This window comes from Octopus bimaculoides, chromosome 9, assembly GCF_046866305.1.
Source record: "Octopus bimaculoides isolate indiv1 chromosome 9, ASM4686630v1, whole genome shotgun sequence".
Taxonomy (NCBI): Eukaryota; Metazoa; Mollusca; class Cephalopoda; order Octopoda; family Octopodidae; genus Octopus; species Octopus bimaculoides.
In genome coordinates this window covers 82,965,706-82,981,691 of record NC_142936.1, presented here as the reverse complement: position 1 = coordinate 82,981,691, position 15,986 = coordinate 82,965,706, and the positions used below count along the sequence as shown (strand labels likewise).

Genomic DNA, 15,986 nt, shown 5'->3' with positions numbered 1-15,986 from the left:
TTGCTTGACTAAATGCGGAGCTCCAGCATGGCCACAGTCAAATGACTGAAACAAATAAGAGAATAAGAGAATATTATGACTCCAAGACTGCTGCCTGAATATTTATTTTATAAGTAGAACTTGTCTACACTTAAATTCTATTAAGTGAACTTATTTACATTCTAATCTGAACTGTTTCTCTAAATTCTATTATTTTCCACGTGTCCTAGAAATATGTTGAACTAATTATTGAACTGTTATCTATTGTTTGTTTATATATTTTATCTACAGGATCGTAGAAGTGTGTAGTTTGTATGTCAAATTGTGAGGACATGGTCCATTGTATTGTGTGTGTGTGTGTATTGGTTAACTTGTCTATGTGTAGTTATGGGGGTGTTTATAAATGTCAATATTCAGCAGTGTGGACATATGTATACATGTATCTATGCATATGTGTTACTGTTGGCGTGTGTGTGTGTATATGTATGTATGTATTTCTCGTCTACGTTTTGTTTGCAATGTCCTGTACCCAGATATGCACCTATACATACAGGTGGATGTCGGTATGCACATACCTGTACGTATATATGCATATACTCATTTACTATTTGTTTTTACATGACTGAACGCGGCGTCTCCAATCGTAAGTAGTTTTCGTAAACTTATATCTTCCGACGCTACTCTATCTCTTTCTCTTTCTCTTCCTCTATCTTTTTTCCCCCTCTCGTTCTTCCTCTTTACTACTACGTATCTCTTTTTTCCCCCTCGTACTTCCTCTCTTTCTCTTTTCCTCTCGTTGCTCACCTATTCTTCTACTTCCTCCCTTTGTTTCTCCCTTTACCACTCTCTCTCTTCCCCTTACACCGGCATGGTCACATGCTTCTGGTCAATAATCCTTTTCTTCCTTGGCTATCGCCGAGCAAACACGCGAACCTTCGTCCCTTTCAAGTTCGTGCCTCACAGCGTTCATACACACATAATTTTTCTCGTCTGGCCGTAAAGCCTTTTCTGTTTGTTTTCCTGTCTTGTTTTTTGTCCGCCACTACATTCCTCCATGGCAAGATTTAATTTGCGTATACAAATTTAATCTGTGGTCCATGGGATGAGCCGTTTTAACGATGCGTCCTGCCAAAGCTCGTCGAAACGACGGTGTTAAAACGTGGGTAGCTGATGAAGTAGAATGTTCTCTATGTGGCTTGTGTGTTTTCTCGTCTACGTTTTGTTTGCAATGTCCTGTACCCAGATATGCACCTATACATACAGGTGGATGTCGGTATGCACATACCTGTACGTATATATGCACATACTCATTTACTATTTGTTTTTATATATATATATATATATGTATATATATATATATATATATATATATATCCCATACACACACACACACATACATATACATACATACATACATATATATATATATATATATATATATATATATATATATATATATATATATATATATACATACATACACTACGTGTGTGTGTGTGTGTATTGGTTAACCTGTCTATGTGTAGTTATGGGGGGGTTTATAAATGTCAATTTGCAGCAGTGTGTATGTATGTATACATATATCTATGCATATGTGTTATTGTTGGCGTGTGTGTGTATATGTATGTATGTATGTATGTGTATATATATATATATATATATATATATATATATATATATATATATATATATGGGAGAATATATATATATATGCGAGTAAAAATAAATACAAAAAAGGTGGTTTTTTTGTATGATTGTGTATAGAGGAATATATTATTTTGTTTAAAAGAGTTCCAACACTGTCTGTTTTTTATGTTTTATTTATATTCCTGCAGAACCAATGTGGGGTATAGAATATGGAATATATAATATAAAATAAAATAAAATAAAAATGGGTGACACCATGAAAGAAAGTATTGAATGTAGATGAAATATTGAGTGTTCAATATAAAGGATCAGATATATAAATATATAAATATAAATATATAAAGGCGACTCGAGTTTCAGGGCTTTTTCCCTTCGTCATGGCCGGTATGACAGACTTTAACATATATATATATATATCACACATATACATACACTACATGTGTGTGTGTGTGTGTGTGTTTGCCACACCAAGTTGTGAATGTGTAAGTCATGTTTTGTCTATTTTTATGACTTGATAACTTCTGGCATGTCACTTTCCCGTCTGCTTTGACTTCTGCCACAGGGTTGAAACTTGAATAATCTGGAATTTGCTGTTAGTATGTTTTAAAAGTATTTGTAATCTAATCCCTTCAAACTGGATATATTTTGTCATATCCACTTGATCTATTTTTGTTTTATTTAATTATATCTACACTTGTTTGTTATGGTTGGAGAACCTATTTATTTTATCTTTATAATTGTCTTTCACCTTTTTATTTCATCGTTTGTTTTATTATTAGTTTTGTTGAGCATGACTTCCAGGTATATCTGTATCAGTTTTTCAGGTGGACTTGAGAGCATTGGGCAGCATGTTGACGCCACTGGCTTCTTTTGGTTGGAGTTTTCTCTATGTCTACCCATGCGAGACTGGCCTGTCTCATATTAGTTGTGAATATTCTGTATCATGTAGTGTTTGATTTACTGCTCTTCCTTTCCTTCTGGTAGTGTCCATTTGAATACTGTTTTAGAACAGCGTTGTTCTGGTAACTAAAATATGACCTGCTACTTTCAATCTTCATTCCATGATGATTTCAATAAGTGTTGTGTTGGCCCTCTTCAGAACATGTTCATTGGTTAAATAGTTTCGCCAGTACATTCTCCGAATCCTTCTCAAGCATCTTTGATGGAAAACATCTAGCTTGTAACAAAATTCTAAATTTATAGTATACCTTTGTATGTATGAATGTTTGTGTGTGTGTGTGTGTGTGTTTGTCAGTAGAAAATGTACATATCATTGAGCAGAGTGATAAAGTGGTGCTTTCAAACAAAAATAGCTTGAGGTATATATTCTGTCTGAGTTGCTTAGACTTCCCATTCACAATCTTACCATCATAAATACAGGTGAACGAGAAACTTTCATACTCAATGGTACCATTTTCATTCACAAAGTGCAGGAAGTAAAGTAAGATATAAAGTAAGATTTACTCAATCTAAGAAGCTGTAAGATTTATTAATCCTTTTACTGTTAAAATCAGATATATTCACTCAAAATTTCATTACTTTCAACAGTGGAAAGCAGTTTTATATGCCAGTCTATATTTTGTTGAAGAATGTCATATTTGAAACTATTTCTTCTTACATGTGTGAGTCACTAATGTAAATTGGAAGGAATGTCTCCTATATGTAATGTGTTCGAATTCGTTTCTCCACTGATAGAGATGTCTGATGGAGGACTTCATGCTTCATAGATAAATATGTAGTGTCTTGCAGTATGTCTGTAGTTAGATCTTTCAAATGAACCACTAAGGAAGAAGGAATGGTGCTCAACAAAATGTATAGCTGTTGCTGCTTCAATCTAATGTTGTTGGCAGCAAAATATGCCTCCTTTTGCATGAACCAAACTCTTGCATCACCAGTGAATGCTGGTAAGGAAGAGTGATTCATACCGGCCAAGAAATGTAGCACATACGAACTTATAAAATGTGGCGAGCACAGTTCTCAAAGAAAAGAAATCACTAATCTATATATATAAAAATGAGAATGTGTGTCTGTCTGTCTGTGTGAATCCCTAAAACTCGAGAACTACGCAACCAATTTCATTCAAATTTTACAGATGCCTTACTTAGGGTTCCAGTTGTGTTTTAGTCAAAAAAAATTATTAACTTCTTGCGGAGTTCGAGCCCACGGCAACATAATATCTCCTCCACTATTTAAGTATTACGTGTCAAAAGTGAAACAAAAACACTCATGTCAAATACTTTCACTTTAAAAATGAAACTATTCTACTAACTGAAACAATCACATTTCGATACTGTAATGACAGATACTTTCAGAGAGAGAGAGAAAGAGAGAGAGAGAGATGTATATGTATACATATAGATGTATATGTACACGTTATTCCACTAACTGAAACAATCACATTTCGATACTGTAATGACAGATACTTTCAGAGAGAGAGAAAGAGATGTATATGTATACATATACATGTATATGCATATATATATATAGATAGATATAGATCTATATGCATACATGTATATGTATACACATGTGTAGATGTATATATATATATAGATGTACATGTAATACACATGTGTAGATGTATATATATATATAGATGTACATGTAATATGTACACATATATACATATATATACATGCATACAGATATCTATACATATATACACCCATCACACACAAACACACACATTAGTCATTTGTTTTCTTATCCAAAACTACGTCAAAAGTACTGAACGGATCTTTATGAAATTTGGAAATTATATTCTATGTATAACTCCCATGAAAATTCATATATTTTTGATGTTGATGAAATTTTAACCCGAACATAACAGATGAGCATTATTTGTAATTCAACGGTACAACAGTGTAAGACTACCCTTTCAGATATACTTACATTGTGATTTCTGCAATGTGGTGCATAAATTGTCAAGTAAATGAGACGCATCTTTGCCTCCACTGATTCACTTGCAAAGTGTTGAGTAAAATTATTTCGTTGCAGACCTCCTTTGGGTCTTTTTATTATCACTACGACACACATAGTCCCCAGTTGGTAACATTGATTTCAAGGCCCTCCTGGATGAGAGACTGGCATTCGACTTAATGTCTATGTTCCATGCTGGCATGGATTGGAGAGTTATTAATGTAGAAATATGGTATCGTAGCTACTAATAGTTGAGGGTTGCATAGTCTAGACGGCGTTTTTAGATTTCGTTATTTTCTTTAACCCGGGCAAAGCCGGGTATTTCTGCTAGTATTGCAATAAAAAGATATATTAGTCCTCAGTGTGTTTTGTTTCATTTTCCTTTCAAATAATCATAAAACAAATTCAAGACAAAGCAAGATCAAATTTTACACCAATGGTGGCAAGCAGGAAAAAAATTAATCTGAAGTGAGGTGAAACGTGTATTGGGCACCGGTGCACATGCGTAAGGCATCACGGGTTTATGTGTGAAGAAGAAGATCGGACGCCATATTGAAACAAAATGCATCCATGTGGTTTAGAAGAAAATAAATGAAGCCATCATATGAAGAATACCACTAGAGGTTCCTCATTGAAACAAAAATAATAGACAGCTTTGATATGTTAACCTACACAATTTTAGTTTACCTTTGCTCAGCCCTGTTCTACAAAAATATTATTATAAACACTGAGGTCTATATGAAGCAGAGTGGAAGCTGATATTAATCAAATGAGTTGGTGGTGGACAAAGAAAATGTGACATGTCGAAGAAAGCGATGTTGCTTCTTTGCCGTCAAATCCACAAAACGTTTCAAACTGCCACTTCTCTGCTGTAGTGAGTTCTGTTGCTAAGGCGAATCACTGCCGTTTTATTCATACACCTCCATCTCTGACTGGCTGGAATATGCCACAGCACAACTGAACTATACCACAGTAACCTAATAAATCTTTTTGACTCACTACAATGTGATTGAAATCTCAAAGCTACAAGGTGAAGTATAACTAGTTCATATTGATGTGAATAAACAAGCATTACATATATGCTCCGTTGGATGTGTAATGTCAATGTGAATACCCGTCAGAGTGTAAGTATCTTGAGAGAAAAGCTGAACATTAGAAGCATCAGTTGTGGTGTGCAAGAGAGACGATTGCGCTGGTATGGACATGTGGTGAGAATGGATGAGGGTAGCTGCATGAAAAAGTGCCACACCCTAACAGTTGAGGGAACCCGTGGAAGAGGTAGGCCCAGGAAGACCTGGGCTGAGGTGGTGAGGCAAGACCTTCGTACATTGGGCGTCACCGAGGCGATGACTACTGACCGAGACCTTTGGAAATGTGCTGTGCGTGAGAAGACCCGGCAAGCCAAGTAAGATCGTTGCCAGTGCCCCTGGACTGGTTCTTGTGCGGGTGGCACATGAGATGCACCATTTTGAGCGTGGCCGTTGCCAGTACCGCCTGACTGGCTCCCGTAGGATTTTCGAGCGAGATCGTTGCCAGTGCCCCTGGACTGGCTTGTGCGGGTGGCACATAAAAGACACCATTTCGAGCGTGGCCGTTTTCGTGCGGGTGACACGTAAAAGCACCCACTACACTCTCTGAGTGGTTGGCGTTAGGAAGGGCATCCAGCTGTAGAAACTCTGCCAAATTAGACTGGAGCCTGGTGTTGCCATCCGGTTTCACCAGTCCTCAGTCAAATCGTCCAACCCATGCTAGCATGGAAAGCGGACGTTAAACGATGATGATGATGATGATGATGATTATACATATTTTGTATAATGTGACTAATTCATATTTGCTAAAGAGACTAAAAACATGTTTTAGGTTTTATTTAAAATTTGAGAGAGAATTTTATTCATAGATGCAAAGGGAGGTGTAGCAGTAAAAAGGTTAAGAATCAAGGTGGTGAGCTGGTAGAAACGTTAGCACGCCGGGCGAAATGCTTAGCAGTATTTTGTCTGCTGCTACGTTCTGAGTTCAAATTCCGCTGAGGTCGACTTTGCCTTTCATCCTTTCGGGGTAGATAAATTAAGTACTAGTTAGGCACTGGGGTCGAGGTAATCGACTTAATCCCTTTGTCTGTCCTTGTTTGTCTCCTCTATGTGTAGCCCCTTGTGGGCAATAAAGAAATAACTAAAAAGGTTAAGAATCACTGGTCTATAGTCATCGAAATGAGAAGTAATTTCATAGACACTAGGAAAATGAATAATACCAGTTCATAGTCAATAGTACACAGTAGTTGGAATACTGTATCAAGAAGTCATAGCCATGATGCTGAGCTGGTTGCAGGTACATGTCATACGTGAAGTCGTGGCTGTGATGCTGCTACCTGGGTCACTTGTATAGGAGTTCATGCAGGTTGTATATTTGCTGTTGATCCATGGTGAGATAATTCATAAACAGTGAAGTGTTGGAACCTGGGTGAATTGCTTACTGAGCAATGTGTGTAGAGAGATGTTGACAATGTTAAGAAGGACACGATGATGGCAATGAAGATGGAGATTACTGTAAGGCTGTTGGATGAAGTTGGTGAGTCTCAACGTAGCTGCTGTGGTGGTGGTTGTCTGGTGTTGGCGTTGTCACTGGAACTGGCTGTGTCTTTAAGGTCAGTGGCTAGACCTTAAAAGGTCTGGAATCAAAGACCTCGGAAGGAGGAAAACTCAAGTTTTTATAAGAAGCTGTAGGCTCAAAAACAGAATTATAAACAGGTTGTCCCACGTGATCATATTGAGGGCCTCCGACTGGTTATACATGTCAGTTGGCACAATTGAGTAAGAGACAAATTGTGCCAATGCCAATCAATCAGAGTAGTGGACACAACAGGATCCAAATAGCAGCCAAAGACTAGCTGTTCCATGCTACGTTCGAATGTACGTATATATAATAAATGGGAAAGAGGAATTTCACCTGCGTCTATGCTACAAGACAAATAATCACTCATCTAACTGACTTGCAAACAGAATACATCAGATAGTTCTGAAATATAGATGAAATGCATGAAGCTTGGAAATTCATCAGGAACCCATTTCAGTGTGAAGTGGCTGATGTTTTGGATGAAGTGCAAGGGGAGTTTCTTGAGCTGAAGTTCAACTCCCCAGCTAAGGGAGACTTCAGAGAAATGGATCTTGAAACGTTCTGGGTCAAGTACTTCCCTGTTTACCCTCTGTTCTTACATAAGACTCTTTGAATTTTAGCTATGTTTGGATCCATGTATCTTTGTGAAGCTGCATTTTATTTGCTCATTGCTGTGAAGACCATGTACAGAAACAGAATGAACATTGAAAGGGACTTACATTGTGCACTCACTGGCATTCAAGCACACATTCAAGATCCTGTAGCCAAGAAGCAATGTCAAGTATTTCATTTTTTTGGATAATGTGTTTATACGTAAAAACTAGCAGAAATACCCTTTGTTGTCTGGGTTAATGAGAATAATGAAATTTAAAAACATCATCTAGATTACACAGGTCTCAACTACTAGTAGCTGAGATACCAACAATAAGAAATTTTTAGGGAAATTAACTAAGTGTACAGATTTAAGTAAAATTTTTGAAATTACTTCTGTCAATAAATTATGAACTTACTTTTATCAGTAATTCCGTCAAAAAAAAAAAAAAAAAAACCCCACAAAACGTTGCAAAAGTAAATAAGAAATTTGTAGGCAAATTCAACGAAGTGTTCGGATTGAAGTGAAATCTATGAAGTTACTTCTGTCAGTAAATTATGTATGAAATAACTTTTATCAGTAATTGCGAACTTCTTTCAGTCAGTAATTTATTGTTGTTTGTAAATAGCAATTGAAAACTTAGATTGAAAACAATAACGATTGAACTTAAAGTGAAAACAATAGCATCTGAAAAATGAAGGTGAAAACAATAGAGAATGATATATATATATATATATATATAGAGAGAGAGAGAGAGAGAGCTAGTTAGACAAATAAGATAGGTATAGATAGGTAGATAAGATATAGACAGATAGATACAGAGAGATATCGAGATAGAGATGAATAGAGAGATGGATAGAGAGATATAATCGTCACTGACACTAGGAAACTGGAAGTAAATATTTAAAAAACCTTTCAAAGATGTGAATCTAATATAAAAAGCAATATCTTTTATTTTTTTATGACCAATGGACGTAAGGGAGACAATCAATTCTGAAACTTACTTCGTAAAGAATTACCTCCCTTCTCCCCATAACCCAGGAATGGGTGTTTTTGCCCCTAGGGTCCCATTACTCATTATGTGAAAAATTTTAAGAGTCTAAAACCATCCCCCGAACATAAGTAATGTATGTTCCCAGTTTGGAGAAAATCAGTTTAAAAATACGGCTGTTATAATCTTTTACACACATACAGACAGAATGGGATTATATTATAGATTATACATATTTTGTATAATGTGGCTAATTCATAGTTTAGATTTTATTTAAAATCTCAGAGGAAATTTTATTCATAGATGCAAGGTGGGGTGTGGAGAGCAGGACAAATTCCTAGGGGAGACATGGTTGTAAAAAGGTGAAGAACCACTGTACTAGAGTATGCCTATCTCTATTTTCAGTCTGTAACTTTCAAATATAATAAAATATTGGAAAGAGGGGCATTTGAGGTGTATGAAAGGCAGAGGTCTGTTTGAAAAGTGAAAGTGTGAGATAGAAGCATATGGGAAGAGAGAAAGGATGATGAATGACATGTAGGAAGTAAAAGTGAACTAAGTGGCTGTGAGTGGATGTGTGCGTGCGTGCGTGCATGTGTGTGTTTCTTGAAAATTGACAAAAATTCTTGGAAACAATGAATTGAAGTATCAAAGAGAGAAAGAGAGAAGTGGGTGTTTTAGTTTTATAAAATGAAGATCAAAAATAAGAACAAAATATATTAATCACATTGAAGCAGAAATCCCCAGAATATCTTTTAGTTTACTTAAATCTTCACACATCTCATTGATTTCTGTATCACTTTCTCTCTCCCCATATACTTATCTCGCACTTTTGCTTTTCAAACTCAGTCTCTACCTTTCAAATCCTCAACTCTTCCTAGTATTTCATAAAATTTGAAAGTTATAGACAGAAAAGAAGCAGAGATTTTAGAAAGGGGGGATCTCATCATCATCATCATTGTTTAATGTCCGCCTTCCATGCTAGCATGGGTTGGATGATTTCACTGAGGACTGGCGAACGACCCTCTTCGGTCATAAATGACCATGGGATTGCACCTAGAAAGTTACCCTCTGAGACACAAGTCCATGCAAGGTTTTTTATGGAAGACCAGCAGTCACTCATGCATACTTCTCCATTCCATGCTACTGATGTTATGCAAGGGAAAGGCAAAGGTCAATACAACTTGGCACCAGTGACGTTGCAACTCATTTCTACAGCTGAGTGAACTGGAACAACGTGAAATGAAGTGTCTTGCTCAAGGACACAACACACAGCCCAGTCTAAGAATTGATCTCACTACCTCATGATTGTAAGCCTGATGCTCTAACCACTGAGCCATGAGCCTTCACATAAAGAACGACAGAACTCGGATACAAATACAAGCCTGTAACGTTTTTGTTTATGATAAAAGTGCATAGTCTGTTATTTATTCAGAAGTAATGGGGAGGTTGTAGGAATGCAAAGTGCAGGATAGGTCAATGTAGTGTGATTCGATTTTTATTATAGCTCAAATATTGATTTACTTTTAAGTGAAGTAAATAAGAGGCAATTCAAAATACCCAGGAGAGAAGTACTTCTCTTATGGCATGGTTAAGATAAAATGAAATTGCCAGATGATATCTATTCTGATATTCCCTGGCATTATATCTTTGACTAAAGAACAACAACATGGAAACAAAATAAAATAAAATAATTCTTAGAATGTATGCAATATACCCCAAAGAAGCAGATATTGCACTTCAGATTATGATGATGATGATGATGAAGGCAATGAACTGGGAGAATCATTAGCATATTGGACAAAATGCTTTTTGTCTGTTTTTATGTTCTGAGTTCAAATTCTGCAGAGGCTGACTTAGCCTTTCATTCTTTTAGAGTTAATAATAATAAGATAAGCACCAGCTGAACACTGGAGTTGATGTAATTGGCTATTCTCCTCCCCCAAAATTTCAGGTCTTGTACCTATAGTAGAAAAGATTATTATTATTAAGGCAGCAAGCAGGTAGAGTCATTAGCAAACTGGGAAAAATACTCAGCGTGTCATTTCAACCATCTGTAAGGTCTTGGTTCAAATGCTACTGAGGCTGACTTTGCCTTTCATCCTGGGCTTGATGTAATCAATTTACCCTCACCCTAAGTTTGCTGTATATGATAACAATTCCAATCAGTTAAGATCAGAAGCTATGAGAACCACTACCTGGTACTGCATCAGGGCATTAATTATTATTATTATTATTATTGTTAAGGCAGCATGCTGGCAGAATCATTGGCATGCCGGGTGAAATGTTTAGCAGTATTTCATTTGCTGCTATGTTCTGACTTCAAATTCTACCGACATCGACTTTGCCTTTCATCCTTTTGAGGTTAATTAAATAAGTACCAGTTATACACTGAGGTCGATATAATCAACTTAATCTCTTACCCCAAATTTAAGGCCTTGTACTTCCAGTAGAAAGAATTATTATTATTGCCACTAGAATAAGAATAGCCTGGGCAAAGTTCAGAGAGCTCCTACTTCTACTGGTGGCAAAGGGCCTCTCGCTCAGAGTGAAAGGTAGATTGTACAATGCATGTGTGCGAACTGCTATGCTTCGCGGCAGTGAAACATGGGCCGTGACTGCTGAAGACATGCATAAGCTCGAAAGAAATGAAGCTAGCATGATCCGCTGGATGTGTAATGTCAGTGTGCCCTGAGAGAAATGTTGGACATAAAAAGCATCAGATGTGGTGCGCAAGAGAGATGACTGTGTTGGTATGGTCATGTACTATGGATGGATGAGGAGAGCTGTGTGAAGAGGTGTCACTCCCAAACAGTGGAAGGAACCCGTGGTAGAGGGAAACCCAAGAAGACATGGGATGAGGTGGTGAAGCATGACCTCCAAATATTGGGCCTCACAGAAGCAATGACGAAAGACCGAGACCTCTGGAGATATGCTGTGATTGAGAAGACCCGGCAAGTAAAGTGAGATCACAGCCGTAGCCTACACCAGTGGTGCATAACCAGGCCACTTAAAAAGTACCTTTGGATCGTCAGGCGACAATGCTTGAGAAGACCTATTGAGTCAAGTACATCAAAATCAAAATCAAATCAAATCACAAGGAAGTTTCTCTCACTTCTTCCTGTTTCTGTTGTACCTGTATTTCAAAGGGCCAGCCTTGTCACACTCTGTGTCACACTGAATCTCCCCGAGAACTACGTTAAGGGTACACGTGTCTGTGGAGTGCTTAGCCACTTGTACGCTAATTTCACGAGCAGGCTGTTCCGTTGATTGGATCAACTGGAACCCTCGTCGTCGTAAACGACGGAGTGCCACATGTTGATCCAATTGGGAGACTTTCGACCGACTAGAATTTAGAAATAGAATTGGGATAGTTATAATATTTAGTGGTGCATTCCGATTTACGGGGAGAAGGCGTTGGTTAAATATATAACTATATGAGCAATTTGGTTAGATCAAAAATAAAATAAAATAAAAAGTAAGAAATATAATAAAAAATACCGGTAGTTATAGAACTAAATAATAACAGTTGACTACAATTAATTATTTATTGATTTCGTATGTATTTTACTCATTATTATAAGTAGGCTGTATACCTGAAACAACCCCGGAGGATACTATCTCAGAAACAAAAGGCTGGCCATTAAGAAACTGTTAATCGCTGGAGCAAAATGGTAAATAAAGGAGATATGTGTAAGGGGCCTCATATCGCTTATATTAGCGCATATTAAAAGCATACAATGGGGAAATGGGACAGTTATGAGTATTTGTGGTTAAGGGGAGGCAATTATTGATTTATCAATTTAAATTTCGTTTTTGGATTTGGTTTGCAAGATTCTTTATGTGAGTTCGTGTGTTGAAACACATTCTGTTGAGTCTGGGGAAAGTCATTTTCTTTTTGTGCCTTATAATTTAACACACTCACCGGTAAAATTTTCGTTGCGTCTTGCAACTTTTTCAATTGTCTTTTCAATAGTTAAGCTATGGAAAAGGTTGCAAGACGCAACGAAAATTTTAGGAAAATAAAAAGTGGAAATTTTACCAGAGTGTGTTAAATTATAAGGCACAAAAAGAAAATGACTCTCCCCAGGCACAACACAAGTAATTTAAATGCTTACGGATGTATTTCTCTAGCGGTTAAAAGTGTATAGCCACTGTTCAATTAAGTTATGCAACATGCATAGATGGGGGGCTATATCTAATCTATAATATTACACACCCCAATAAACTGTTATAATATATATTTTTACACACACACACACACAGAGCCTTGGCCAAAAGTATTAGGAAACCTCAATGTTTTGGGGTTCTGCTATGTCAATGTTAATGAAACTCGTGCACGTGGTAGATTATGGTATATTGCACAATATACATTAGTTTTAATATCTGATTGATCCTCGTTAAGCATCAATTACCACTTTTATACTCTATTGGGCTATCTTTCGTTTCGATTACATTTTACGTCATTTCTAATCCACATGCGTTTGTTTATGTTTCCGTAAAAGGGTTTTAGGGTTAGGGTTAGGGTTACGGTTACCGTTGGGGTTAGGGACGGAATTCCCTAACCCTAACCCTAAAACTCTTTTACGGAAAGCGACGATCTTGTTCAGAAACATAAACAAACGCACGTGGATTAGAAATGACGTTAAAAAAAATGTAATCAAAACGAAAGATCGCCCAGAAAGATCCCAAGTTTGAAAGTGTTTCGTTAAGAAAACAAGTGGTGCCCGCCAAATCAGAAAGATCCCGTGTTACTCTTTTTCTTTTTGAATAATTAGGCCATTTTTTCCCAACAACGACAAAAAGCAAATTCGCACAATTTTCTTATTCCAGTTCAAGCTAGGCCGAAAAGCTGTTGAAACAGCTTGCGATATTAACGATGTGTTTGACCCAGGAACCACTAATGAACGTACAACACAATGGTGGTTGAAGAAATTTCGTAGCGGTGACGAGTCTTGAAGATGATAAGCGTAGTGGTCGGCCATCGGATGTTGCCAACGATCAACTAAGAGCCTTAGTGGAAGCCAATCCACACACAACTGTTCGAGAGCTTGCTTCTGAATTAGACGTAATGTATACGACAATTTTAAACCACTTGAAAGAGATTGAATAAACAAAAATACTTGAGAAATGGGTGCCGCACAAATTGAACGACAACCAAAAAATATGCCGTTTAGAAGTGTCATCTTCCCTTCGTTTACACAACAAGAAGGACCTGTTTCTCGACCGGATTGTGACTTGCGATGAAAAGTGGATTCTTTACGACAACGGGCGATGCTCAGCTCAGTGGTTGGATGCCGACAAAGCTCCACGGCACTTCCCAAAGCCAAAGTTGCATCAAAAGGTCATGGTGGCTGTTTGGTGGTCTGCAACCAATCTCATCCATCACAGCTTTTTGGATCCAGGCGATACCATTACGGCGGAGAAGAACTGTCAGCAAATGGATAAAATGCATAAGTAACTCCGAAAACAACAGCCAGCATTGGTCAATAGAAAAGGACCAATTCTTCTCTACAACAACGCTCGGCCGCACGTCGCACAACTGACCTTGCAGAAGTTGAACGAATTTGGCTACGACACTCTGCCATACTCACCAGACCTCTCGCCTACCGACTACCACTTTTTCAAGCATCTCGACAACTTCCTGCATGAGAAATACTTCAAAAACCAAGACGATGCCAAACATGCCTTCAGTGACTTCATCGCCACCAGAACGCAGGATTATTACGCTACTGGCATGAATAAACTTGTTTCGCGCTGGCAAAAGTGTCTTCATTCTGATGGTGTTTATTTCGATTAATAAAGTTTTGTTTGAGCCGAGATTTGGGCATCTGAATTCAAAGGTTAAAAACCGCAAGAATTTTCTTGACAACCTAACAAGAAGATACTTTAACTATTTTTTTAATTTTTATGTGTGCATGGTAGTGTCATTTTCATAAAATGTGCTCAGCAGTCCATGCTATGTAAATGCAAATCCCAGTGCTTTATGGGTTCATATTAATTCTGAGTCTATATTTTTGCTTTCTACCAAATACATACAAACTAGTAGATATTTTAGTTAGGTAGGATACATCTCGAAAGTATAAGGAAAGAAGGCAATGTTGCTGTTGCTTTTGTTATGAACAATCTCTATTAAGTGTGTGCAAGAAGTGTGCCACTATGTGTTAGTGAGACATGGAGTACTCAATATGGAAGAAGATCTGTTGAAAATGGAGACAAATGAAGTGAGCATAATTTGTTGGATGACTGCTGGGTTTGCACCAGCACCGTATGCTGTCAAACATTATGGTTCTTTGTCATTTCTGTAGTGAGATGCAACATCTTAAGATTAGTCTCACCACTTTGTCCAAGGCTATCTAACTTTGAGTGCTTCGTACTTTTTTGTACAAATGGCTTCACATGTTTGTATCAGTGCAGTCTTCTCTCTTGTCTGTTATAACGTCTTCCTCTTATATATAGTTTTTTTTAGTAGAAAGTGGGTTATACATCTTTAGATTGTATACCTGACTTTCTACTATAAAATTGAAGAAATAGACGGAACGCTGAACTCCAGACTAAACAACTCAAACAACATTTATTTACTTGGTAAAACATACAAATCTTTAGTTATACATCTTTAGAGGTGAGAATAACGAGCTGTCGAGTATAAGACCGAAAGATGTAGGGACAGCTTTTAAACACACGTCCATGCTCAATCGCTGGCCAGCGTGAAAGAGAATGAATTGAGTGGGAAACGCTTGCTTGTTTAATTCTACGCATGCGCAGGTGTTACTACAGTTTTTCTCTAAGCTCATTTATATTCCATCATTCATGTACACTAGTATTATACATACAGCAAAGTATGCTCGCTTCATTCTGTTCTAATCTTCACAAATCCTCTATACTGAAGTTTTGCCTCTCACTATAGTACAACATAGCACTTTGCATATTAACATCATAGCATTTCCTCTTTGTTCTGAGGGAAAAGCCATTTTTCAATCTGTTCTTATTTTGACGATAAGCTTTCAAGGCAAATACTCCCACTTCTAATCAAGCTACCTAGGTAACAGCTGCCAACTATTCCTAGTGAATCACCATAGGTATTCATAAGAATCTACTTTCCCAGGTTTTTTTTATTGCTCCTATACACCAGCTGCATATGAAATCTGTTTTGTCTGTAACACTATAACATTACAAAATACAGACTAGGAGAATGTGGGGCATTTGGTAAAAATTTGTAAATAACTTGAAAAGCATGGAAAATGCAGG

General features: G+C 37.2%; 1 protein-coding gene across 1 annotated transcript in view; it reads left to right on the top strand.

Annotated features, from left to right (window-relative positions):
• Positions 1–582: 582 nt before the first annotated feature.
• LOC106879296 (uncharacterized) overlaps positions 583–15,986 on the top strand; it is a 29,236-nt gene continuing 13,832 nt past the window's right edge. The window contains exon 1 of the mRNA XM_089357916.1: positions 583–622. Within this exon, the coding sequence (XP_089214042.1) occupies positions 598–622 (25 nt within the window). The 5' untranslated portion in view covers positions 583–597. The remainder of the gene's footprint in view (positions 623–15,986) is intronic.